The sequence below is a fragment of the Phocoena phocoena genome, chromosome 2 (genome assembly GCF_963924675.1).
Source record: "Phocoena phocoena chromosome 2, mPhoPho1.1, whole genome shotgun sequence".
Lineage (NCBI taxonomy): Eukaryota > Metazoa > Chordata > Mammalia > Artiodactyla > Phocoenidae > Phocoena > Phocoena phocoena.
The window spans coordinates 125,143,613-125,169,884 of NC_089220.1; the positions used below are offsets into that span (position 1 = coordinate 125,143,613).

The 26,272-nt window shown below is 50.3% G+C and overlaps 1 protein-coding gene across 1 annotated transcript in view; it reads right to left on the minus strand.

Moving 5' to 3' along the window:
* Positions 1-1,218: 1,218 nt before the first annotated feature.
* LRRK1 (leucine rich repeat kinase 1) overlaps positions 1,219-26,272 on the minus strand; it is a 116,538-nt gene continuing 91,484 nt past the window's right edge. The window contains exons 22-33 of the mRNA XM_065871242.1: positions 25,187-25,326; positions 23,112-23,361; positions 20,493-20,659; positions 17,638-17,835; positions 16,387-16,664; positions 14,611-14,805; positions 13,678-13,829; positions 9,075-9,192; positions 7,703-7,819; positions 3,758-4,608; positions 3,270-3,371; positions 1,219-1,396 (exon numbers count right to left, since the gene is read on the minus strand). Coding sequence (XP_065727314.1) covers positions 1,219-1,396; positions 3,270-3,371; positions 3,758-4,608; positions 7,703-7,819; positions 9,075-9,192; positions 13,678-13,829; positions 14,611-14,805; positions 16,387-16,664; positions 17,638-17,835; positions 20,493-20,659; positions 23,112-23,361; positions 25,187-25,326 — 2,746 coding nt within the window. The remainder of the gene's footprint in view (positions 1,397-3,269; positions 3,372-3,757; positions 4,609-7,702; positions 7,820-9,074; positions 9,193-13,677; positions 13,830-14,610; positions 14,806-16,386; positions 16,665-17,637; positions 17,836-20,492; positions 20,660-23,111; positions 23,362-25,186; positions 25,327-26,272) is intronic.

The window sequence follows — 26,272 nt, forward strand, 5'->3', positions numbered from 1 at the left end:
GACTTCACTCTTGAGATGAAAGGAATCACATTTGCTCACATACACAAGCAAAATCTTGTTTGATTTTTATAATTTAATTTTAGAAAAAGGTCAACAGCTTGTACTGGAGGATGATCTCACATTCACACTCCTGTTCTGGGTTAAGCAGCCTCAAATGGTTACTCTTGGTAACGATGTGAACATTTGTGCATAGGTGTGTACATGCAAGTGTGTGCACAATTTATGAAAGTTCTTGCCATCATACCCATACATCCCCTTGTTAACAATTTCACTTTTTTACTCTGCTGTATGTGTTGCGTAGTAAATACATAATTTGATATAAGCCTCATATGATGTGATTTCACAGAGTCCTAACCATTGAGATATGACTTAACTTGTTAAAGTGATAAACAAGATTATTATGTGCAAACAGGGTTTATGCTCCAGCTGCATCCAAATTTATTTCACAAACCTGTAAACACAGGCCCTTTCTCAAGTCCTGATGATTGAGTCTCTCTGCCTTCTGTCGACAGAAGAGGAATGTAAAGGCTGAGTCGGTGCTCTCGGCCCTGTGTTGGCTCTTGGCTTTCCAGCCCTGTCACTTAAAGAAACTCATTCATTCCCCATATTGGGCAGTGCTCCTCGCTGGGGTCCTTCTAAGGCTTTTCACACAGAGACTTTCCCAAGCGGGGACATCTGATCTCAGCCTGCCCGAGCGGGGCCCCGGGCCCCGGGGACTCAGGAGCTTGAGAAATGTGCTGAGAGCCTGTGAGCCACCTGGGGAAGGGGCAGGGGTCACAGCCCTCCTCCCTCCCTGCCCCGAACTGCTCCCCAACTGAGAACCCCTAGTGTAATTCCACCCCAGACCTGGGGGTGAAAGTGGGGAGGCCCATTATGCCAGCAAGGCCCAGCCCCACTTCGTGTGACCCAGCCCAGCCCTGAGAGTGGATGGAAGAGGCAGGGGGACTTTGGCCCAATCAGACCCCACCGTCTTCCCTTGGGCTGTAAAACCAGCATTGGGGGGATGGGGGTATCCAGGGAACTCAGCCCTAGAATAGGAAAACCCTCAACCCCCCCACCTGGGCGGGGTGGGAACTTCTCAGCACTTCTTAGCAGCAAGTGGTTCAGAGGAGAACCCAGTCCGCCTCCTGGGTCTTTAGAGGGCTACAGGCTGCAGGTGGAGAGGTCAGGCTGCTGGCCCATGCTGTCCAGGTCCGAGAAATGCTCATTTCACAGGAATTACCTTCTCTTCCGCATGCAATTCTCCAGCCGGCCCAGCTCCTCATAGGACTGGTAGAAAATGTCAAACTCCCGGGTGCCCCAGCCCCTCCAGACAGCCAGGCACCACTCCAGCTTTTCATTCTCAAAGCCGCACACAACTGTGTCCTTTGCCACTACGGCAGCATCCACAAGCACCCTGCAGAGAGAGAGGGTCTGAGAAAACCCACAGGGGTCCCCACTTGGTCGGGGCTGTGACCCTCACCCTGCACCTTTTCGGAGGACACAGCCTGGTTAAGGGGGCATCTGTGCACCCCAGCCTGGCACCACCAATGTGCTGGGACACACTGCTTCTCTCTCTGTGATCCAGCCTGTGGGCAGTCTTTCTAAAGTCTAAAAAGGGGCCTAGGGCATCATTTCAGGTTCACCTCAGAGCAGGTATCCTCCCTAATGCACCTCAGACCCCAAAGAGCCCAGAAAAAATGGTCAGCCCTCTGTGTCCACAGGTTTGGCATCCTCAGATACGGAGGGCTGACTGTACTGTGCCATCTTACATACAAGGACTTGAGCATCCTCGGATTTTTGTATCTGCAGAGGTCCTGGAAACAACCCCCTGCAGATGCTGAGGGAGGACAGAATTATCAATTCTACCTAATAATTCTTGCTCATCAATGGTCCATGACAGATTTTAAGCTTTAACTCAATTTCCTTGCCACCCAGCCCAGGCATGATTCTTCTCCCTCTCTAAGTTTCCACATACTTAAGAAATACAGGGCAATATATTAGGCAAAAAACCTGTACCAACAAGTCCTAACTATGTACATTTTTTTTGAGCCTGTGGATTGTTTTGCATGATCCGGGCATACACTGCAAGTTTCCTTCTGGGCCTCTGCGGGGCTGTGTGTCCCACCTCCGAGCACACACTGCCGTGTGCCCTGCCTGGCACTGAGGCCAGCATGTAAACTGGAACGTGCAGGGGCCTCCACTTCCTCAGGCCTTGCATGTCTCAGGCACTTGGTAGCTATTTGCCAAGGGAATAAACGTCTCAGGTGCATCTCAAAAAGCTGGCCTCCCTTTTGCTGGCTGCCTGGGCTGCTTTCTCCCTCCAGTGAGTGTGCCTGGCTCTTGGTAAACCTGTCTTTGGGGGGCAAATAGGAAAAACAACACCAGGAGAAAATTCAGGGGAACTAATGGTGGGCACTCTGAGGTCAACAGACCCGGGCTCTACAGACCTGCTTGCTTCCATGGAAGCCTGACCTGCGATCTGGGAACTACTGCCGCCCACAAACTCAGCTGGTGCTCAGCAGCAAACCCAGCTCTTGTCTCCAGTATCACTTGCAGGGCAAGGGTCACTGGCCCGGGTGCCACAGACATTTCCTCTGTCATCATCCTACTCTGGGGAAAACAGGCTGAATGCGATTTCTCCATAAGGGAGATTAACCATGTGGGACTCAGCAAAGTGAGGGGTGTGGACATTGCCAGCTGCCTGACGACTCCAACACTGGCTGGCACCAGCCTCCCATCTCTATAGTCAGGCAGATTGTGTCTGGACAGGCTGTCCTGCCCAGCATGACCCTCACAATGGAGTCTGGCCTGCCTCCTGGTGGGACCCCCAGCAGATGGGTACAGCTGAGCCTGGGAATGGGCATGGCGAGGGTAGGCATGGCAAAGGTTGGTGTGGTCTGGCTGTGCGGCTCCACCTGGTGCTGTATGGGAGGAGAGGCACCTCAGGAAGGGCTCTCTTGTTTGGCAGGAGGGACGGGGAATCAACTGGATCCCCATTTCAACTGCAGCTGAGCTTGGAGGCATACCCCAGGCAGGGCAGTTGGTCCACAGGTGCTCTGGGCACCCCAAAAACAGGCAGCCATGACCAGTGGGTGATGGCTGGTTCAGCTGGTATTTGCTGATCCCCTAGGAGCTGCCTGTTTGTCCTCTGTCTATGGCCACAGTGGTGGACACCGTGTTTATTGGTGGAGGACAGAAGGGTGGCGGCCATCATGCAGGAGGGGGCAGTGAGACCTCGATTCCCTATGCCACACCCTGGGTTCTCTAGGAGCTGCCCTCAGTCTTACCCGTGTGGAGTCAACTCTCGGGCTTTCAAGACAGCAATGACTCGGCCCCGCTGGGTTCCTGCATCCTTCTCCAAGCCAATGACGATAACATCTCCACCACGCCTAAGAAACCAAAACCCAGAAGGGGAACCGTTTGTCTAGGGCTGTGCTCTCCAGGGGAAACAGAGCTGGTGTGCAGAAAGGCACGGGAACAAACGCAGCTTCTGCAAATGGATTGAGTTACCGAGAGGGCCCCGGAGCAGGGCGAGGAGGCCTTTCCCAGTAGGAAACCTGACCGTGGCTCTCCTTTGTGGTGCCCTGAGTTCTCTGGAGGGCTGATGGGCTTTCGTGCAGCCCTTCTTAGATTTGCTAAAGAGATTCCCTCCAGTTCCAGAAGAGAGGGAATAGCTCCTGATGGATCTTGACAGTACCTTAAGGTTCCCCTCACTCTGCCCCCAAAGCAAGAGCAGTGGGCGGTGCAGGATGGTACTCCCTGTTGGGAAACCTACCTGGGGACCCAGATGACATCTTTCACGGCAAGGATCTTCACAGCCTGCAGGTGCTGGCTGAACGCCTCGCCATCCACGGGGCTCAGGTCATGCTCAGACCTGTCAGAGCCCGTGGTGGGCTTGAGCAGCCTGCTGGTGTCCTCGCAGTCAGTGGAGAAAGGCAAGCTGGAAGAGCTTGCGGGGGAGCAGGGTAGGCTTGCAAGGGACGTGGGCACCTGGAGGGGTGGAGACGAGGAGTAGGAGGACATAGAGCAGTAGTCAGTCAGCGAGTCCTGGTGGGTCAGGATCTGCGTGCCCAGCTCCTCACTGTACATGATGCTCATGTCTGCAATGCAGTCCTTCTTGGGCTCCTTTGGGCTGGCTGTGGAGCAGTCCAGGGGCTCCAGGCCCATTGGGTGCACGGGAAACACGTCCCTGAGGGGGCTGGGGTCCCCGCAGAAGTATCGGGCGCACAGCTGGTAGGTGGCGGAGTGGTACATCACCAAGCAGTTGGCCCTGTCGTCCAGGCACCAGACGACCTCCTCCCCATGGCACTCAGAGCCGCACACGACTGACGTGACCACCGAAGGGGCTGAGTAGGGCTCCAGCCGCCTGCTGATCTCCAGGGCCACGCAGTCGATGACCAGCAGGCCCGGCCCGTTGCTATACCAGACCTCGGATCCACTGTTGACCACCTCCATGGCCTTCACGGGGTAGGGGTTCTGCCTCGCGTCTTCGTCTGGGATGCTGAACTTGGACCTGTTGGCTGTGTGTGAGCACAGGTAGGAGCAGCTGTGGTCTGGGGCGCCGTGCACCATGGGAAACACCGCCACAAGCCCATCAGCCAGGCCTGCCAGCACCAGGTAGGAATTCTGCGGGGAGAAGACAGGGATGCTTGATGCCCTTGCGTCTCGCGCACCCGGGACAGAAACAGTCGGTGCAAGACTCATCTCTGCACGTACTCTAGGTGGGCATGCGCTTTCTACCAGCACTTCCTGGAGACGCCAGCTCCTAAAAAGGCAGCGGCTGCCAGCAGGAGCTTCTGGGTACGCTCCCAAAGGAGGTGCAGCTCAGGCCCAGAAAAGCCACACCCATCCCCCCTCCTGTGAGCAGGAGGAAAAAGGTCCATGGCACCCGAGCAAGGGGCACATGTTGCCTGGACCACACAGCTTGCCTTTTGTCAGCCTGGGTTTTTTTTTTTTTTGCGGTACGCGGGCCTCTCCCGTTGCGGACGCGCAGGCTCAGCGGCTATGGCTCACGGGCCCAGCCACTCTGCGGCATGTGGGATCTTCCCGGACCGGGGCGCAAACCTGCCCCCCCTGCATCGGCAGGTGGACTCTCAACCACTGCGCCACCAGGGAAGCCCAACCTGGGCTTCTTGCAATGCCAGCAGGAGGGAGCTGCCTTCTCCTTCAGGTCACCAGGGCCTCCTTCTGAGGCAGGATGTGGCGCCCTCCTTCCCCTGAAATCTGCTCCTTAAGGTGACAGCAGTTGTGGACACCCTATGGGTCTGCTCTTGGCCTCCTGCCTGCTGCCCCACAAGCCGGGTGCTCCGTAAGAGCAGGCCTGGGTCTGCGTGCCCACCACTGCCCCTGGCACTGGCCTGCACAGGGAAGGGCTGAGTCCCAGTCACCTCTGTGACTCCCCCCAGTTTTATGCTCAAGTCACAACACATGCTGCTGAACTAATTCTTGAAGAAATCACTTCCAAATTCAACCCTCTTGTGGAGGCACTTTTTGGCCACTATGCCACATTCCCCGCTTACTACATCTACTCTGAAATGCCTGTGGTTTAGGCAATGATGGGGTCTTGGGGTGTCTCCTGCCCCCGCAATGAAGCATGTGCTCTTCTACAACCACCAGAGGTCATCAGGCAGAGGCCAAAGTTGCAGAGACTGTGCTGAATGCTGGGCCCAGCCCAGGCCTCCTCGGAGCATCTGTGCGGAGCTGGGAATGGAGAGCAGCTTAGCAGCCTAGACGCCTGGGTGGGGTTGGGGGGTGGCCAGGAAGAGTTCAGGAGAACAAAGCCAGAGCTGGGAGACAGCAGAGACGTGGGCCTTGTGCCAGGGAGGGTGAGCAGCAGAAAGCCCCCTTGTTGGGAGCTGGGAAGTTGGGCTATCCAAGGTGATGAGTGAACCAGCCTCTAGCTTACTGAAATCCACCTTCAGGATTCAAAGAAAGAAAACAGCCAAAGCAAATAGGAGCAAGGTCTCTATCAGTCCCGGCTCTGGGCCCCAGCCAGGCGGTGAGTCCCACATCCCAGATGGGTGTGGATGTGTGCGTGCAAGAATGCAGGGGTCTGTCACCCGTGGCCACAGGGCAGCATGGCCTCTGAGGGGCAGACTGGCAGGGAGGCTCTGCACAGAGCCAGCTTTATTCCAGCCGGTCGAGCGGGTGGTGGTGCCCTGGCTTGGGGCTCTGGCCAGCCATGGCTTTAAATAACACTTTGTGTTGAGTTCTGTGCTTCAGTGCAACCAGGTCCCGAGCTCCCCAGTTGCCCGTGGGGCCACAGTCAAAAATGACTCTAAGGTTGATTTCAGTTTCTATTTTTTTTAAATAAATAAATTTATTTATTTATTTTTGGCTGTGTTGGGTCTTCGTTGCTGCGTGCGGGCTTTCTCTAGTTGTGGCGAGCGGGGGCTACTCTTTGTTGTGGTGTGCGGGCTTCTCATTGCAGTGGCTTCTCTTGTTGCGGAGCATGGGCTCTAGGTGCGGGGGCTTCAGTAGTTGCGGCACACAGGCTCGGTAGTTGTGGCACACAGGCTCAGTAGTTGTGGCATACGGGCTTAGTTGCTCCGTGTGCGGCATGTGGGATCTTCCTGGCCCAGGGATCGAACCTCTGTCCCCTGCATTGGCAGGTGGATTCTAAACCACTGAGCCACCAGGGAAGTCCCTGATCTCAGTTTCTTAAGAAATGAAACTGTAGAGGGGTGGAGAGGAGAGTGCATATATGTCACGATTGTCAGGAAGTAGTAATAATGCTCAAATTTACTCAGTGTGCTGGCCCAGAGATTTGGGTATGTTATGCCCAGAGATCCTCCTCTCAATCTCTTTTACACCCATTTTGCAGGTGGGAGAACTGGAATCAGATGATAATAGCCAACATGTTTTAACAAAGCCTCACCAATAATGACCCTTCGAGCAGGGAGCTGCACAAACAGGGGCCTCAGGGCCCACAAAGGGGTTCTGGAGGCCAGAGAAGCCTTGGGGACGCCACTGAGGAGCTGGGGCGAGGGTAGGGGCAGCTTCTTGGGGGGGTGGTCATGGCGCTTGATCTTCAGAAATGAAGAGGAAGAGGTGTTGAGCGGCAGGGTCAATTCTGGAGGGAAGGGCCTGCTCAGAGTGCGGTGCTGGGTGGGGAGGGGTGTGAGGGGGCAGCGGGGGGTTCGCCCTGGCAGGCCCTGTGGGCTGGGTCTGATCCTGAGGATCAGCAGCCCTGCCGGGGCCCAGGGCTGGGGAGGGCACCACTCGCAGACTCATTTGAGAAAGGCAGGGGCTAGAAGTTGAGGTGTTGAGTCTTCAGGGCCATGCTGGACAAAGAGGGACTGAGTTCTGGGACTGAGGCTGAGCACTCCAGAGGAGGCAGAGCTGAAGGGGGAGGGGAGCTGGCTGTCTGACAGGGGTGGCGGCCTGCCAGGGCCCGGTGACCAAGTGGCTGTGGGAGGTGCTGGGCCAGGCTCCTGAGGTCCCTGCTCTCAGAAGGGGAAGGGCACACATGCCAACTGCTCCTTGACACCAGTTGCACCAGAAAAGCATCTCAACTGAACTGGGGCTGTGGCATATGCATGCAGAATGCAAGCTTTCCCCTTAGCCCACTAATGATGGCCCCGATCTCCTGTCTCTCTAAGGCTGACTGTGACCTAGGCTTGGTGATCCAGAAGAGCATGGCTCTGCTCCCTCCCCACCAGCCCAATGGAATGGGGAAGGGAGAATCAGAGACCTAGGCACCACCTCCCCCTTACCTCACCTTTTTTATAACAGGCACCGCCAAGAAGCAGGTGACGATGGCTGGGGTGTCCAAAGCCCGTTGAGGCGTGTTCAAGGGACACATGCCCTTGAGGCTGTAGATGTAGATCTTCTGGTCCTGTGGAGGAGACAGTCAACATGAGAGCTGGGGGACTTCCCTGGCGGTCCAGTGGTTAAGACTTTGCCTTCCAACGCAGGGGGTATGGATTCGATCCCTGGTCAGGGAGCTAAGATCCCACATGCCTCACGGCCAAAAAACCAAAACATAAAACAGAAGCAATATTGTAACAAATTCAATAAAGACTTAATAAACCAAAGAAAACCAAACAAAAAAAACATGAGAGCTGGGCTGCAACAGGCCTGCCGGTTCCTAGGGTGCACTCGGTCTCAGAAGGCCCTTTACGCCTTGGAAAGTAACTTATTGAGGCTTTCTGGTTGGTTGTTTTCATATTTCTGTTCTTTGTAAAAACTTGGAAAACTACAGAATATACTGAAGAAAAACAAAATCGCCCATACTCCAATACCCAGAGAAAGCCACTTTTGGGATTTGGGGCCCAGACTTTCAGTTTTCCGTGGGTATTGGTGTGTGTGCGTGTTCCCAACAGTGGGACCACACTTCTATGCTGTTTCCACACTTTTCTTCTCCCAGGATGATCAGTGCAGGCAGAGGCCCTGTCCTACCTGGTCTGTGAGGGTATGATGCATGTCTATCGCTCAGAATTTGGCTCATCTGTTGTCAGATGTTTATTCTGTTCAAGTCTTTACTACTATGAATTATACTGGAATGAGCATTCTTATATACCTATCTAGTCTGAGTGTGTGTGCGTGTGTGTGTCTTGGTTTTTTCCTTAGAACAAACTCTTAAAGCTAAAATTGCAGAGGCTTACATGGTACAAATATTTTTGAGATTTCTGATGCATATTTGAACCATACTTGCCATCTGTAAAGCCTGCACCAGTTCATACACCCCCACCCAGTAGCTTCAGAGCATTTGTTTTGGGGCACTCCTCTCTGGAGTTCTCAGAAGACAGTTCCTTGCACCTTCTGCTGACCTTTTTACATGAAGGCACGAGGCCTCAGAGCTGAGTGGATTTGCTGTGTAGACAGGCAATGTTATAAGAAACCCAGTCACTTCGCCAACCTGCTGGGGTTCTCTTCTTGCCGGGATTTTGCACTTGACACTTAGCTGAATCCCAGAGATGCTGCTTGTTCACAGGGCTGCTGGCATTGCTCTGGGGTCTCACAGTTGTGGGCTGGGGTTAAATCTGAAATTCAAATGTACCTGGGTGTCCTGCATATTTAGTTGCTAAATGAGACCCCCCCAGGGGCTGGTGTCGCCCACCTCGATGAGAGCCCTGCAGGGGGGTGGTTACCTCAGTGGCCGTCCACAGAGAGTTCTGGACCTTGAGCTGGCAGCTCAGCTTCATGCCCGCACAGCTCACGCGCTGCACTTCCAGGAGGCCCTTCTCCGCGTTCACCACCGTGTAGTTCCTACAATCAGCAACAACTGTGCAGTCAGCTCAGGCCTCCCTCTCCCTGGCCTGGCCTGTAGCAGCTTTGGAGGAGGACATCAGCTGTGGGCCTTGTCCACCCCTTCCAGCCCAGGGTCCAATTTCGCATGTTTTAAGAGACTCAAGGACTGTTCATGTCTGGGGAAGAGCCTGGTTCTGTCTGCCTGGTAATACTTGAACATTTGGGCAGAGAAAAGCCATTCCCAAGCAGAAGAAAGACCCTCCTCTTTCTGTGACCTTTGAGGGCTCAAAAAGTTGCCCACAGCGTGAAGGGACACCAGGGGGCTGTACCTGCACGAAGGCCGCTCCCTGCCCTCCCACTGGCCATGTCTCCCCCCTGCGCCCCCGCCACACACACACAGCAGAGTACCTCAGGTCAACCAGAGACAGATGGGGGAACTTCAGAGTAGACTGGGGGTCTCAAAACGGGCCCCCAACATAAGTGCTCTGAGAACTAACAAACTGTTGTTTATGAGAGTGGCCCTTCACTCACCCGCCTCCCCAATGTTCCCCAGCATCGCCATCTCCCCACCGTCCTTGATAGGTATCCAGCATGCTCACTGCCTGGAGGGAAGACTGCAGCTGGGGCAGGGGTCGATTATTCACCCAGGCCACACAGATCTTTTCCCCAGTCCAAGGGAATAAGTCAAGTGAGTGGATAGCAGTTCTCAATGTAACATTTTTCTGCCATCAAAGTTTGTAAACCCTTGCCACTGTTGACTGATAACGTGTATTCGCAAATGATGAGAGATGAGTGAAAAATCAGCAGATGAAAACTTTCTCCAAAGTTATATTCCCCCCTTTTTCTCCAGTCTTTTTTCTATGCATTGAAAAAATAAAACTAGGATATTATAAATAACTTTACATTTAACTTGGAAAAAATTAAAAATATAGAGAAACTTAAAGGATAACACACACCTATTCCATCCAACAAGAATTTTGTTATGTGTATCCTGTTTTCTGCACGTCCCCGCTTTCTTCTCACCCACTTCCCTTCCTTAATTCAGGATGGTCTCGGACTCATTTCCCTCTCCACTCACTTCCCAGGCTCACTGCCCTTTGTGCTTCTGCCCATAATTTCTTCCCCTCACCCTCCAGTGAGCTTGCCCCTTCTTTAGGCTGGGGGGTGAGCTTTTAAAACCCTCCCAAGTCACAGAGAGAGGCTTCCCCTTCCCTCTGGAGATAAGCTTTTACAGCTCTAAGCAGTATTGTCTCCAATATCCTGGGTGAGTCTGTAAGACTGAGAAGGTGAAGAAAGTATTGCTGGGTGGTGGGGTGGAGCAGGGTCCATGCCAGAAGCAGCACTGAGCACCCCAACATCCCTGCAACCTTGGGAAAGGTTCCTAGACCGGCAATCACTGGGTCAAAGGGTATAAGTATCTCGAAGCCATTTAAGACATACTGACAAATTGGTTTTCAGACAGATGTGCAAATTTAGATGTTCACCAGTAAGGTATGACCCACCCTCAGTAGCATCCATTATTATCTTTGAAAAAAAAGTTTGCCAACATGATGAGCAAGAAAAAAAAGTTATCTTGCAGATTGAATTTATATTTCTTTGATTACCAGTAAGTTCAATTGTTAAAAAATATGTTCATTGTTCTCTGTGTACCTTTTTTCAAAGGATACTTATGTTCCTTGCCTATTTACTATTGGATTTTAGTATTTTTTTCCACTGATTTATAAAAATCCCTGAAGTAAAAATTAATAATTTAAAATTTTCTCTATTTGTTTAAAAGATTTTACAGAGTCTGTTGAGGAAATAAATATTGACGGGAAAATTGGGTTTATTTTTATATACACTGGTGAGCATTTCAATTTATTCTATGTGTACATTTATACTCTTTAATAGTAAGAGGGCTTTATTTTCATGATAGGCAATATGCCTATATTTCCTGGTCTTCTGAGATTGTGACATTCCACCAAAAGCATTGTGATATCGGGATGCTGTGCCCATAAAGGAGTTTGAAAACCATGTGCTGTCATTCAAACCAAAGGGCCCAGGCCCCACCTATAAATCTCTCCCTCATTTCTTCTTTTTCACAGTGTGCATATCACAGAGCATGTGCCCATCACCCAGCTTCAGTAATTATCACCGTATGGCCATGTCAGTTCATCTCTGCCCCCATCCATTTTTTTTCTCTCCCCAGATTCTTATGAAGCAAATCCCCCAAATCATCTTTTATCTATAATGTTTCTGCATTTATCTCTAAAAGATGATTAGAAAAAAAAGATGATTAGAAACCTAAACACAATGCATGACCCCACCTAAGAGAAAATAATTCCTTAATATGAATATCCAGTATTCAAACTTCCCCAACTCTCTCATTATTGTTTTCAGTTTGCTTGAATCAGCAGTGAAAGAAAGCTCACATTTCCACTGATTTTTATGTCTCAGTCTTTTGATAGGTTTTCCTTCCCTCTTTCTCTTTCTCCCCTAGCAGGTCATGTGATGAAGACACTGGGAGGTGTCCTGTGGAGTTCCTGCATCCCAGGGTTTCATCTACCTCATTCCCCTGTCCCCGATCTGGAGTCTTGATTAGATTACATCTGAATTTTTAGGCAAGAATACTTCCTCATTGGGGTTGTGTACTTCTATTGAGAGGCACACAATGTCTGGTTCTCGCTCCTTTTGTGATCATTAATGACAACTGCCTACATCCATTATTTCAATAGAGATTACAAAATGCTGACACTCTAATTCTAGCATTTCTTCTTCATTTATTAGCTTCATTTACTCTAAAAAGAAAAACTTCCTCCTATCATCTCTTTTGCTAGCTTCTGTGGGGCACAGTTCACATAGGAAAGGCAGAATAAAACCTTGATTCTTTCTGTATAGACTAGCTTTCAAAATAATAGGTTTGTTCCCTAGGAGCCTCCAATGATGATCAATGAGGAGTTTTATAAGTTAAAAAAATTTTAAATTATTATTTTTTATTAAGTAGCATTAGAAACTAATGAATTTAAACAATTTGATGTGTCTCAATTCATTGCAGATATTTATTCTTACTGATCCTTGGTTGCCCTATCTTTGGCCAGTGGGAACCTATTCAGATTGGCTCCTGAGTCCCTTTGATCCACCCTCACAAGTCTCTGATGGCATCCTTGTTTCCAGTGTGTCAGATGTTTCAGGTCCACTTCCTGCCCCAAATCTGGAGTCAGCCACTTCTCCAATAAGCCTTGGTTCCCCTTGGCACTAAGAGACCACCATCTGCATCCTAGGGGTGCTCACTAGTATTTGGTTGGTCATTGTTTCTAGGCCCTTTCAATGGGCAGAGCTATGAAATATAAGTTCATTTTTCTTAAAGCTAAAATACTCACAAATCCATCCAATTTAAATTCAGAACTACAGGATTTTCATTTAACCTATCTTTTATATTTTGCATGCTGAGTATCACAATTTGCAATGCATGGCACCAACATAATTACTCATTAACTTTACCCTACAATTATAAGCAATGCCTTAAAATAGCAACACTACCACCGACATTATAATTACTGACTGTGTGTATATGTATATACACACCTACATATATATGTATTTTTTACATATATGTGGACATATATGTATACACTTTTTACATATTTTTTTATTTTTATTTTTTAGGACATTTTTGTTTTTCTTAGAGCACGTCTTATGTCAGAACACTCAGTCCCAGTGACATAAAACCTGATGAAAACCTTACCAATAGTGACCTAGGGAAATGGCAAAGTCCCTTCCATTTATCTCATTGCATCTTAAGCTCTGCTTTACCTAAGCCTTATCAGATTTGAGCACCTGCAAATGTTGCACTAGGCTTCCTAGAAGACTATTCGTGACGTGAAATGCTCTCTTGCTTCTGAAGATGTCACTCTAGGTAGGTGGGAGAGGCCACACCTCTGGCCAGGACTGAAGGGTCTCACACAGGATGGTGCTTTTCTGCTAAGTCTCTGATGCTACCTTTCCAAGTCCCTGGCCTCTCTGTCATTCTCCTCGAATACGCAAAGCCCTTCCCCAATGTCCCTGTCCTTCCTGCCACATCACTAAGAAAAAGAGATGCACCTGGAAGGTGGGGAGGGGGCATGAATTCTTATTTAAGGGCATCCCTCTTGCTTGTTCCTGGGACCCCTTCCCTTCTCTCTACTCAGCAACTCCGCTCCAGTACCTTCCTCTCTTCCTGACCCCCAGCATCATTTACTTCCTCTACCATCAAGCTGCAAATAACTCCCATCTTAAAACAAAACCCTCCTTTGACCCCCGCCCCCCATGTCCCTGGCAGACATCACATGTTCTCTGCTTCTCTTATCCACAAACTCACATGTGCATGTCTATGGACTGTTTTCTCTCTCAAGCAGACTCCATCAGGCTTTCAACCCACTGTCCACTAAACATCTCTCACCACGGTCATCAATGACTGCTCCCCAAGTCCACGGTCACCCCCCCGCATTCTGATACCAGCAGGGCACGGTAGGCCTCAGACGTTACCTGGACTCCTCTTTCCCATCCCAGAACACCACCATGTACTCCTGGCCCTGGGACGAGAAGAAGGCCGTCTGCTTCCCGCAGGGCAGCTGGTACATGAAGGTTGCAAAGGTTGGGTCCTTCATCTGGCTCACCACTGCCAGGGCCAGTGGTCGCTGAGGGAGAGAGGCCAGCAGGGTCATAAGCAAGGGTCACTTACAACCAGATGGATGCCCGTTCTTTCCTTGAAACTAAGGGTCTTGAACCAGGAAGGAAGAAGTGGAATCTGCTTATTCAGCACCCAATCAAAACAAGAGGCCCAAACAACTTCAGATACCAGAAACAAACCCTTCCAGGGTCTGGGTCACCGTTATCCATGGCAACTTAAAGTCAGGTGGTCAGGTTAGCCTAAACTCTGATATTCCAACCCCCATGCCCAGGGGACACAAAATCTGGAAAATATTTTTTCTCAGACCTCATTTACTCTCCATACATTAAACTAGCATCATCTAATTTGATAAATAAGTTTTAACCTTGAAACCATTGGTCTCTTCCCAAAACAACTAGCTTCAAAATGATAATACGGCTCCTGCTTCTCATGAGCAAACTTTCTTCCCATACTTTAAAAAGAGATACGTACATTCTCTCTGCTCTTGGATGGGGGCTGTATCACTATAAAGGTTTGCTTTATTCGCATGATGATGTAACACAAAAGTTGGGGAGGAAAAGAAACTTCATTTTTCCTGAGAGTGACACCCACTCAAAGAAAATGAACTGGATGTATTAGAAGCAATACATATCTCTTTGTAGAAGAGATGAGCAGAAAAGGGTTGCCCAATTTGTTCTAGACCCTCAGTGAAGGGTGGGCAGGCAGCCATACATGTGCACTCTGGAGACCCATAGCCTCCACCAGCTGGCAGGAGCTGCCAGGCCCCCAGGCCCTGTGCCCCCAGGTACCTTCTCAGGCTTTGTGTCCCAGCACTCCATCATAAGCGCCTGGAGTCGATGGAACTGCACTTCCTCCAGCTGCCCCAGAACCGGGCGGATGCCCTTGGACAGCTTCTTGGCAATCTGAAGCTGGTGCTGGCCCAGCGCAGGCCGCTGTCCTGACAGCAACTCATAGAGCACCATCCCATAGGAAAACATGTCTACCTAGGCAGAGAGGCAAGCCAAGTCAGACCCCCTTCCTGGGCCCAGCAGATCTTGCAAGCTGGCCCTGAGAGAGAGAGGGAGGGGGGAGACACGTTAGATAAGGAAAACGTGGGCCCTGTCCAAAGGAAGACAATCATCAATTTCACCAATCCATCCACCTCTCTCTACCTGTCCAAGCATCCCACCAACCATCTGACCAACCATCATTCTGTCCCTTTATCCATCTATCTTCCAGTTCTTCCTTTTTTTCCTTCCTTCCTCCCTCCCTTCTTTCTATCCATCCATCTATCCAGCCAGCCACCCACCTGATCACCTGTCCTTCTGGACATTTATCTATGCATCTTCCTTTGTACCCATATATGCATCCATCTGACTGTCCTTCTGTCCATTTACCCATCCATCCCCCCATACTTCCTTCCTTCCATCCACTCATCCATCCATCCATCCATCCATCCACTAAACACATAATGAGGACTTGCTGTCAGGCACTGGTTAAGGGCTCGAAGGATGCCATGGTCCTTTCCCTTAAGTATAAAAACAAGGCAGGAAAATGCAAACTCTTGGTTTAACATGCTTGGTAGTAGGAGTACATGCAAATCATAAAGAGGGGAAAGTCTCCCAGATCACAACATCTTGATTCCTCTAAATGTCATGAAAATGTGCCTAAAGGAGAGAGTTACACAGGTCTCCATGAGGGTCAAGAAATAACTTTTTAGCAGGAGAATGGCTAAGGTAGACCTGAGAGTTTTCAATGTGAAGGTTCTGTTATAAAGTTAGTTACGAGGTGCCTTGTCACCTGTTACTAAGAAGCTTATTTTTGTCACTCTGGTTTGTCTTTCCTATCTTGGATAATAGCTACAGATGCCAATTTAACCCACATATGCTTGGGTCATTCTTGAAGCAATTAGTCAATGACCCATCTACAAATCACCAAATAATGAGAAATTACAGACCAGGGGAGTTTCACTGCTGGCTGATTAATTAACCAGGGCTGGCACAAGATGCAAGGCGAGCACTGTAAGATGTTTTTAAGTTGTCTGTGTGCCTGCATCTACCAAACAGCCCTCAGGGAAGAAGGCAAGCATTTAGCCTTCGTCTCAGCCAAGGTTGGCCATGGGAGGCCATGCTTAACCTGCCAGAATTCACTCTCTTCTCTTGGCTTTGGTGATGCTGCCTTTTGATTTGACCAGGAGCCTCCTTATCTGTCTGTTCCTCACAAGCCACTGTGAGGCTGGTCCTCTGTCTCCATTTTGCACATTTAAATGGCAGAGTTGGGACACAAATCCAGACCCATCTCTGTCTTGGACTTTTTGTCCACTGTGCACAGCCTTCACTATGTTCCTGAACTGAGGTTTGAGTATTCTGAGGCTAGGTCACTGCTCTGAAGCTAAGGAGAAGTCACCCGTGACATTACTAGGTAGAAACAGGCCTCTGTGCCCTTCTGGTTCAAGCCAGTGCCTGTGGTTGAGCACGGGAGAGGGAGAAATGTGTGCTTGGGGGCATGTGGAGCCCAGAAGCTGCAGGTGCCTCCAGGACTATGCAGTCCTGGGCCAGGGGACAGCAGTGGGCCAGGGCCTGTACCTTCTCATCGTACACGATGCGAGGCCTGATCTCTGGGGCCTGGTAGCCAGGAGTGCCCTCCACGCCAAGGGCGCCCTCGTGAAATGACTGCCGGGATATGCCGTAGTCTGACAGCTTGATGTTGATGTGCTCCTTGACGTCCAGAGACCAGACCAGGATGTTGTCTGATTTCAGGTCACAGAAGATGATGTTTTTCTTGTGCAGGTAGGCCAGGCCGGAGGCTATCTGGTAGGCTATTTTTTGGGTGAGCATGTGTCCCAGGGGCATAAAGGAAGAATCTTTGCAAAGAAAAAATTATCAAACTATCATCATAACAACTCTTTTCTTACCTCTGTCTCCCCAAATACTTTATATTCTACTGACGCGTTCTCATTGCTCTCCAGGCTGGATGCCAGAAGAGACAGAGAACAACCTTCTTAAGATTATTTAGGTTAGAAATGCTTGTTGTTACTGCTTCATGGCATCTCATGAATTGCATCTCTGCAATTGTTGGTGTTTTTACTAAAAAGAGCAAGGATTCAAAATTCCTAGAGTTCATCTCAGGCCAAGATTGCTATAATGTCAAGGGGTGAGTTGCAGGTATAAGAACTCCATTAAAAAAAATCTCTTCCACGGGGGGAGGAATAATTGATTTTAACTGCATTTCTTCTTGCTGAGTTAAAAGACATCTACCTCTTTCCCTCTGTCAGCTGTTTGGAATTTAGTTACCCATTTCTCAGGGCAAATATTTAAAACTTTTGTTAAAAAATAATATAGGATAAAACTGACCCCAGGGTCTCAGAGTTTTAACAATCGTGGACAGATGTAGTGAGCTATGGGCAAAGGAGAGATTTATGTGGCTACTGGGCTCACCAGGCTGCTACTGACCGGGCTCCCTGGGCTGCCTCTTTTGATGCGCTCACTGCCCTCCAAGTGGGGCTATTATCATCTCATCCTCCTTTTATGGTTGAGTAAATTAAGCAACTTCCTGGATTATGGCAGACAGCCTGGACTTGGAACATGGCTCTGTCTGACTCCAATCTGTGAGCTCCTGCAGCCTTGCCAACACCACTGCCCAGCACTTAGGCCTGGAGAAGCCCTTTTATCACCCACTAGGAGTGGCACATGAGTCACAGGTGGGTGTGCCCGGCCACAGATGGCTCCCCAGGACCTGAGCTGCCCACCATGGGCTCTCTGGCCTCCCGCGGGCTGGACTGGGCCGGGGCGGGCCCCAGGCAGTGCTCTGTGGAAGATTCTGGGCATGGTGGGTACCTTTGGCATTCTCGGACAGCACGGTGTTGAGGCTGCCAAGCGGGGCGAGCTCCAGGGCGAAGCAGAGCGGGTGGACACTGATGCCGATGAGGGACACGATGCAGGGGTGCTGCAGGGCGTGTAGCATGCTGGCCTCCTGCCGGAACTCCGAGAAGTTCCTCATGGCGTCTGTGGACCGAAGGTGCCTCAGCATGGTGTCTGCAGGGAGAGAACAGCTGTCGCCACTGCCTGGGGAGCCTGTGTAGGACGACTCTGCGTGGGGGCCCTGTCACACTCAGAGCTGCCTCACAGGGACTCGAGGGGCTGGGCAGGGCCAGGATTTACATTTTAAGTCACTCAACATAACTGGGGTTGCAATATCGTCACCCAATTTTGGCACCAAATGTAGGCATTCCTGAGGCATCCGGGCTGGTATCAAGCCCCCTCCCCAGGTCTACACTTGTCCTGTCACACTCGGCATTCCTATCCCCTTGGTGCACACACTCCCACCCTTGTCACCCACTCTCTTAGCCCTCACCCCACCCCGCTGCTGGCTGCCTGAGGGTCTCAACTGGATCTTATTCCAAACCTGCATACCTGAGTGTAACCCAGAGTTCAGGCAACATGTCTGGCATGTAACCAAGTTCCACTGCTCATCTGCAGGGATGCTGGGGGCTTGGTCGCTGCTGCTTACCTTACTCCCTGCCAGGAGCCAGGACGATGAAGGGCAGAAAGAACTACTGCCCTCTTGTCAGCCAGAGAGAAAACCATGGGGCAGCCATGGGCCTGTGACACTTCATCTCAGCCCAGAGGAGAAAGGTCTATGGGCAGTGGTGGGCTGTCCTTGAAGTGCATCCCACATGTAAGGCATTTGCCTGAGTCCCCCTGAGGGGCCTTTCCCACCAACTGGTCACCCACCAGGCTGTTGCCAGCCCTGAGGTCACCGAGCAGTGTCCACCAGGTCCTGCTTGTCTTCTTGTGTCCTGATCTGTCCCTCTCTTATGTTCAGATTTTAAAATCAGGGATCATTGGACATGGAAGTTTAAACAGCCTGAAGAAAATCTTGGCAGTTAAAATGTATCAACTGTGCCAGATCTATGTGTGTGCCAGACAAACTTGTTTTTTGTGTAAAAGTCTTAGTTTTCACATTGGGTCTTTAGACCATTAAGAATGTTTCTGACTATGGTCGAAGGCTGACCCAAGTCTGCCCCAGTTTAGCGAATAGTCAGCCTTTCCCACTGACTCCTGACGTTACCTCTGCCACGTGCCAGCCTCGCCTCCCATACACATGCAGGCTCTCTCCGTTCCCTTGACAGGCCCAGCTGTGCCCCAGGAAAACACTGCCTTAATGCCTGGAGACTTATAAGTCAGTCGTTTGCTGGGCAAGCCTCTCTCCTTTGTCTTCTGTTGTGGGATTTTCTTGGCTGTTCTTGGGTTTTTGTCACTTCACATGCATTTTATTTTCATTATTTAAAAAATTTTTATGTATTTATTTGGCTACACTGCGCGGCATGAGGGATCTTAGTTTCCTAAACAGGGATCGAACCCATGCACCCTGCAGTGGAAGCACGGAGTCTTAACCACTGGACCACCAGGGAAGTCCCCATATGCATTTTAGAATCAGTCAGATTTAACACACACACACACCCTGCTGGAATTTAGATGAGAACTAAATTGAATGATAAATATTAATTATTCCTCAATATTTTATGGTTTAATTGCTGCCATGGAAGGCATTTTCTAATGGGTCATTGTTGCCAAATTTGATGCTGAGCTCACGTCTAACAACTTTATCAAACTCTTATTGGCTATGGTGTTTGTCAATAAAATCTCTTAGATTTACATTCTCTGCATGTAACTATGGTTTTGTTTCTTTCTTTTTTTTAAAAATTTATTTTATTAATTTTATTTTTGGCTGCATTGGGTCTTCGTTGCTGGGTGCGGGCTTTCTCTAGTTGTGGCGAGCGGGGGCTACTCTTCGGTGTGGTGTGCGGGTTTCTCATTGTGGTGGCTTCTCTTGTTGCAGAGCATGGGCTCTAGGCGAGTGGGCTCAGTAGTTGTGGCTTAGTTGCTCTGCGGCTTGTGGGATCTTCCTGGACCAGGGTTCGAACCCATGTCCCCTGAATTGGCAGGGGGATTCCCAACCACTGTGCCACCAGGGAAGCCCCATGTCTCTTTCTTTCTGATCTGTTTCTTTATATTGCTCTATGATTCTAATTTTTCTACCAAGAGTGTAAATTCCTCTTGTGATCATGAAGATAACCATGCTAAGCCAGGGACAGTGAGAAATGTGATATCCAGCTGGCTGGAAGGGAGGAAGCCTCCTAGCACTTGCCCTAGCTGGGCATTAAGTGGTGACGTGTTGCTCTAGAACATCTCTGAGCTGCACGTGATGTGTGGACCTGAGCATGCCAAGGCAAGAGGGTGTGCCCTCCTTCAGGTGGAGGGGGTAAGGGAGAAGCCACCCATGCTGGCTTTCCAATTCATCCATCTGGAGTGCCCACCGTCCTCCCTTTAGTGGCTGGGTGGGGTGGCCCAGGGTGAGAGGTCCACCTGAGGTCTGACTGTGTGCCCACCACGTGTCAGGCCTGTGCTGGACACGGAGCGGATGGAAATTGTAAGGATGGCCCGTGCTCTTGGGGGCTCAGGTCCAGACAAGAAAGTAATCTCCAAAAGCAATTTCTAGGCCTTGCTCAGCCTGATTCTCAGGCCTGGCCCACATCCTGCCAGGTATAAAGCAGGGCTACCCCTGGGGCCCACATCGGCTTTTCTCACCCTCCTCCCCTGCCTGTGTGGCCTCAGGGGTCTCTAAGGTGGTGCAAGTTTGGACCAAGGGAAAACACATGTGAAAAGAAACGATACAGGGCCCTGTTTACCTTCAGGAGCATTAGCAAAGTTCTTGAATTTTTTGATCTGGAATCGCTTCACAGCCACGGGCTGGCCTTGGTACCGGGCCCGGTAAACGATGGTGCCACTCCCACCTTGGCCCAGGACAGTGCTCTCATCCTCGCTGTGCTCCAGCTTGCTGTTCTCCAGGAAGAGCCTGCCAGAAACACAGTATGTGGGGGGGTTAGAACAGACCTCCTTACCTGCCCCCTATAACCTGGAGAGACCTGCTGAGGTGGGAGGCGGGTCCTGGGCTGGGCGGGTACAAGAATGTGCTTGGCCATTAGTTCCCACTGAGGAGAGTCAGGGTTCAAAGCCACCGGGAGGTCACACAGATCTGGGATAAAACCCAGCCCCGGGCAGGTCACTCAGCCCTGACAAGCCTTGGTATCCTCTATAAAATGGGCTCATAACAGGAATGGCCTCAGAGGTGTGGATGGTGAGTGGTATAGGGTGAAGCCTCTGAAGGCGGCAGACACAGAAAAAGAATTCCTTTGGACATTTTCCTTCAAAAGGTTCTATGCTTTGAGAGCTAGTATCCATCAGACAAACTGCATTTATTTACTGCTAGGTTAGTTGTTTCCTCATTTCTTTTTATTAAGCCAATAATTATATAAATGGCCATGCAGAGCTTCTGATTGGCATGGCCAGTGTCCCCACAATTGATGGCTAGGATTTTACCCAAAGGCAGGGAGTTTAGATCTTCTCACCTGTCTGTGTGTTCTAATCCTAGGTAAAAGGGGGACTTCTGTTGGGCTTTTGGAAATATTGCAAGTCACTCCTGGAAGGGAGGGACAGAGGGAGGGATGCAGGAAGGGAGAGAAAGAGGGAGGGAGGGTGGGCAAGGCAGCCAGATGCCCTCCCATTTCCGGGCTTCCCCCTGCTTTGCTGAGGTCCTCCAATGTTCCTCTTCAGCTACCTCTGCCGGGTGCCTCCCCTGGAGCTCTCCTGGCCCAACAGACCAATGCCCCTCTCCCACCCCACAACCATGCAGTTGTTGCCCATGTCTTCCAGGAACAGATTTTGCAGCTACTCAGACTCTGCACAGCTCAACCATATCACACTCCTGGCAGATGCAACTGTACCCATTGTAGACCTTGGTGATGTAGTTGAAGATGAACTGGGCTGTTCTCCAAGTGCTCACCCCAAAACCACCGCTTGGGAAGTGTGGGCATTTGGAAGCCTCATAAGACAGGGAACAGTGGCTATGCTGAAGATCCCTTGGGGCTTTCTGTTAGGACTCCTGTAATTTGGGGACACAGGACAAGGCTCTGTGGATGCCAGATTGCCCCTGCCCCCACCTGCCTAAACTCCCAGTCAGGGAGTGTGATGCTTTGGGGCATGGTTGGGCCATAGCTTAAGTTTCCAGAGAGTCTCTGCTGGATTGTGAATTCTGTTCAGATTCTTGGGCATTTCAACTCCCAGCCGGGTACCTTGGTTTAAGAACCATGCTATAGCCTGCAATTAGATCCAAACCAACAGGGACAACCAATCTGGCTTTGCTTTCCAGATTCTATACAGTAGACTCAATAGCCCAGATTCAGTGGGGGCATAAAACATAACAAGGTTCAGCAAATAAATGAAAATTCTAAAAGTTGGAGCTGCCTAATTGGGCACCCCACCATGAAATCTGATTCACACATATATAAATCTCTGCATGTGGTCTCCAAGAGGTGACAACCCTCATGTTAAAGATCTAGAGATAAAGGTAAGTCACTTTTCAGAAGAGTGGTATTTAATTGTCATTTCTACCAATGAGGTAATGGGAATATTAAAAAGATCTATGGGGGAAATTTTTCCAATGTAGGAAGTGATTTCTTAATTTAATAGACCCATCCAGAAGCATGTTTTGGAACCACAATCCTGCAATATCTCAGAGTACTCCATATCCACTTTCTTGGGGTGGGGGAGCAATTTGGAAAAATGACAACACAAATATTTTCGCCGTCCCCAAGGGTTTCTTTAAAGAAACCAAATAGCAATCCTTTGAATAAGAAAACAACAGGATTTCACAACTCCAAAAACATTGCTAACCACCAATGTCAAATTATCTCCAGGGAGACCAAATCATGGCTTCTGGTTTCCATGACAACAGAAGATTCCATCTTTTACCAAGCACTTGGATTCTGTGACTGTTTCCTATAGGGTGGGACCATAAAACGTTTTCTTTTCTCCAGCATTCTCTCCCCAGTTATTATCTTAGATTAATATAGGTAGACTCATCTCTAGGAACAGATTTAGGGGATCTAAATGCTCAGCTGCAGGGTAGCAGTGAGGAGTCAGCATTTGCCAAGAAAGGAAAATGAGGCAGTACATCTGGGAGTGCCCCCTTTTTGGACACCAATGGATATTTGTCTTCTCTTCCTTGATCCAGCAGCAAAGTAGGAATCAGAGACGAGGGCCAGCTCAGTGGAAAAGAGCACCAGCTAATGTGAGGGAGAAATGGTGTGGGGTCCCAGGATGACTTCAACTTCTAAGTGCTCTGCCTATTGGCTGGGCCTGTGTGGCTTCAAAAAGAAAGCTGACAGCCTGTTTCCCTTCAGGCAGCCTAGGCCAGGAACCTAAAAGTCACCTGGGGTTGGGTCCTGTGCATGGGCGCTGTGGCATACCTGGCTGGGAAGTCGGTCATGAAGAGCTCAGGGACCAGCTCCTGAAGAGGCACGGGGAGGTCGGGGTGTCTGGGGCAGGAGATGAAGTCCTGCTCGATGGCTGTCAACACGCAGTCTTCCATGTCAAAGTACTGCACATCCTCCAATCTCTCACTTGGGTCGGCGTGCTGAGCCCAGGAGGTCTCGCACACTGGGCAGGGCACATACTGCTCCATCAGTGGGGTCCCATCGCTTTCCGTGGCCGTCAGGGCTAAATGGGGACACAGCAGGAGTCAGCTCACAAAAAGGCGGCTGCAGGTGGGTCCCTGAACAGCATCTGTACCCCCAGGCTGGGTGAGCCTTTCACAGGAGGGTGTCTGTCTGCCCTGGCCTGGACCCCTGGGAGTGGCTGAAACATGACTGCCGCACTCGGGTTCCTTTTTGGGAAGCACCATCCTCGATCCTAAAAGACACTTGCAGGGAGGGGCCAGGGATGCACTGGACAGTCGCCAGGGGGTCTAGACCCAGAGGTAGCTGGCCTAGGAGGTGCTGAGAGTTTGGGGATCCCTCCTGCACAGCTGGGTCCTGGAAGGACATTGCAGGCTGTCTGAGCTATGCCACACTCCAATGACCAAACCACAACCAGTAAGGAGCTGTTCTTAAAATTAGAAACATAAGGCTTGCAATTACTATGATCTTTTCTAGAAGAGCAATGCAGGAGGAGAAATGAGTACAAATTATAATAGACAAAATCTAGTCATTTTACTTGTGTTCCCCTGGGCAGGAGACACAGCTTTTCTGCACACCCCTGAAAGGAGGTACAAAGAAACACCCTCCAAATTGTCCCGTGGAGATGCCAGAAGGGTGAGCTGATGTCCTGCTTTGTGCAGGGTGGACGCGTGGAATTTTCTGGGCACATGTGTGTAACACATCCTGCCAGCTGGCCGGTGGTGATGTGTCTAGGCAGCCCTGTCTCAGGCCCTCAGCTCAGTCCTTCCTGTCTTATAGGCCCTAGTCAAATTCCCAGCAGCACCTGTTGTGGGGAGATCACAAAGGGCTCGTAGGGTTCAAATGGTCTAGAGGCCCCCATTGTATGGCCAAGCACCGCCCAATTGCCCCAACCCACACACTAAACTACCTTCCCTTAGGCTCCTTTAAGCTTTTTTTCCTTGTATGTCACCTTTCCCATCAACACCCAAAGGACCCCAGACCCAGGTGTCCAGAGTATGATCTGGAGCACACACAGCCACTGTTTCTTAAGCATTTCTTTTGATGCTCTCCCAGGATGCAGGGATGGTGTACAGGTGAGAAAGCCAGCTCAGGAGGCCAGAGGACTGGACTAGCAGGCCAGAGGCGGCACTAGGATCCCAAACTCGCTCTCTGCTCTCTTGATCTCCAGGCTTCCGGAGTTGAGGGCTCACAGGGAAGAGGCTGCCTGGTTTTGACTGGATGGCCTCCTCGCTGCAGGATGCCCCGCAGTGGGTTTGTCTCCACTTCAGTAGAAAAACAAACAGAGGACCTCAAGAGCTTCACTTCAAAAAGTATTTTCTTTGGGTGGACTGTCAATGAAGAAACTGATCAAAGGGGCTGGAAAGGGCTACGTGGGTGGCTGATCACCGCTGGGATTCGGGGGTTTGGGGTAGGCAGGGAAGGAAAATGGGGGCCCTTGGCAGGTGTGGTGCCTTCCCTCCCACCCCTGCACAAGGGATGAATCTCCAGCTGCGGGCTCCCCCCTGGATTTCAGCAGCCCTGTCCTCACCATGTAAACAAAAACACGTGAGGCTCACATCAAGGGTCTTCCTAGACCATGTGCGGTACCCGGGGCATTCTTCTTCCTCCACGCTGTGGGCAGCCAGAGGCCAAATCCCTCCCAGGACCTGTGGGTCTGGGTCCACTTCTTCCTCATAGCACCTCCACCCATGCCCACAGCTGGACTCCCCCAGGGCTTAAGACTCTGCCAAAGGTCTGTTAGGACCCCTCTGGTCCCCTTGGGCTGAATCACAGTGGGATTTCTGTTCTCCAAATAAGGAGCCCCACCCTGATTTATAAAGAAATATTAACATGAGCCAAGACCTGGTTCAAAAACATTTTCTTACCAGGAAACCACTGATCGATCAAGGAGTTGACATGGTCTGTGATAAAAGCCATTGCCGAGAAGTCCCTTATTTCCGATTGGCAAATGATTTTTATTCCTCCACTTTTTTTCTTTTTCCAGTTCACATCCGAGGATTCCACACTGCAACCCAGAAACAAAAAGGGGTCCATTATTATCAGCTGTGAAGGGCCCTGGTTTAATCTCCTTGCCTTCAGGGTGAGGGGTGCAACCCCCAGGGACCACCCCCTCTGCAGGGGCCCAGGCAGGACTGTCAGAGGAGGCTCCTGCGTTTGTGTACTTACATGCATGGCCCTGCCTTGTCCCCCCGCTGTCCCCAAAATGGTGAAGCGGACACAATGAGGACTGCAGGAGGGGACGCTCAGGCTGGGATCTGACCCTTAGGTGTGACCCTGGGGAAGGTTTTTCCATCTGAACCACAGGCTTCTCATCTGCCAAGTGGCAACTGTGAGCTTTAAGTGGGAACATCTATATGAAAGCACCAGGCACCAAGAGTGGCCCAAATCAGGCCCTCAAAAAGGTTACTTTCCCCTTTTCCCCTCCCTTCTCACAGAGCTGAAAAAAATATTTTTAAAAACTAATTGTAAGTATGAAATAATCTTGTATGTACTAAACTAAACCTGATTAAAAATCAGTTACTAACCTGTTGAGCTGACTTTATCTCTCTCTCTCAAAAAAAAAAGAAGAGGAAAAAGGAGCTAAGGTAGGTACTGTGGGGTACAGGCTGGGGAACCAGTGTCATCACCTGGGGCATCATCTCTTAGGACAAGGGGGTTGTGCTGGATGGCTGCAAGGCCCCTGTAGGTCCCACCTGTGACTAGGGGGTGCTAGATACTCTCACCCCTGAGCTCAGTGGCCACCCACTTCCCTCCAGTGCTGGGCTGTGGTCACCACACCCTCCCTTGCCTTTCCTGTTCTGTAAGGGGAGAGAGGAAGGGGTGAGAAGGTGGGGAAGCTCTGGGACATTTGCTGAGAGTTTCCTACTTCTAGCAAGCTTCCATGATGACCTGCCCTTGGGAACAGAACTCTGGACATCAAGTGGACAGTCTCCCGGCGGAGGATGCCCTGG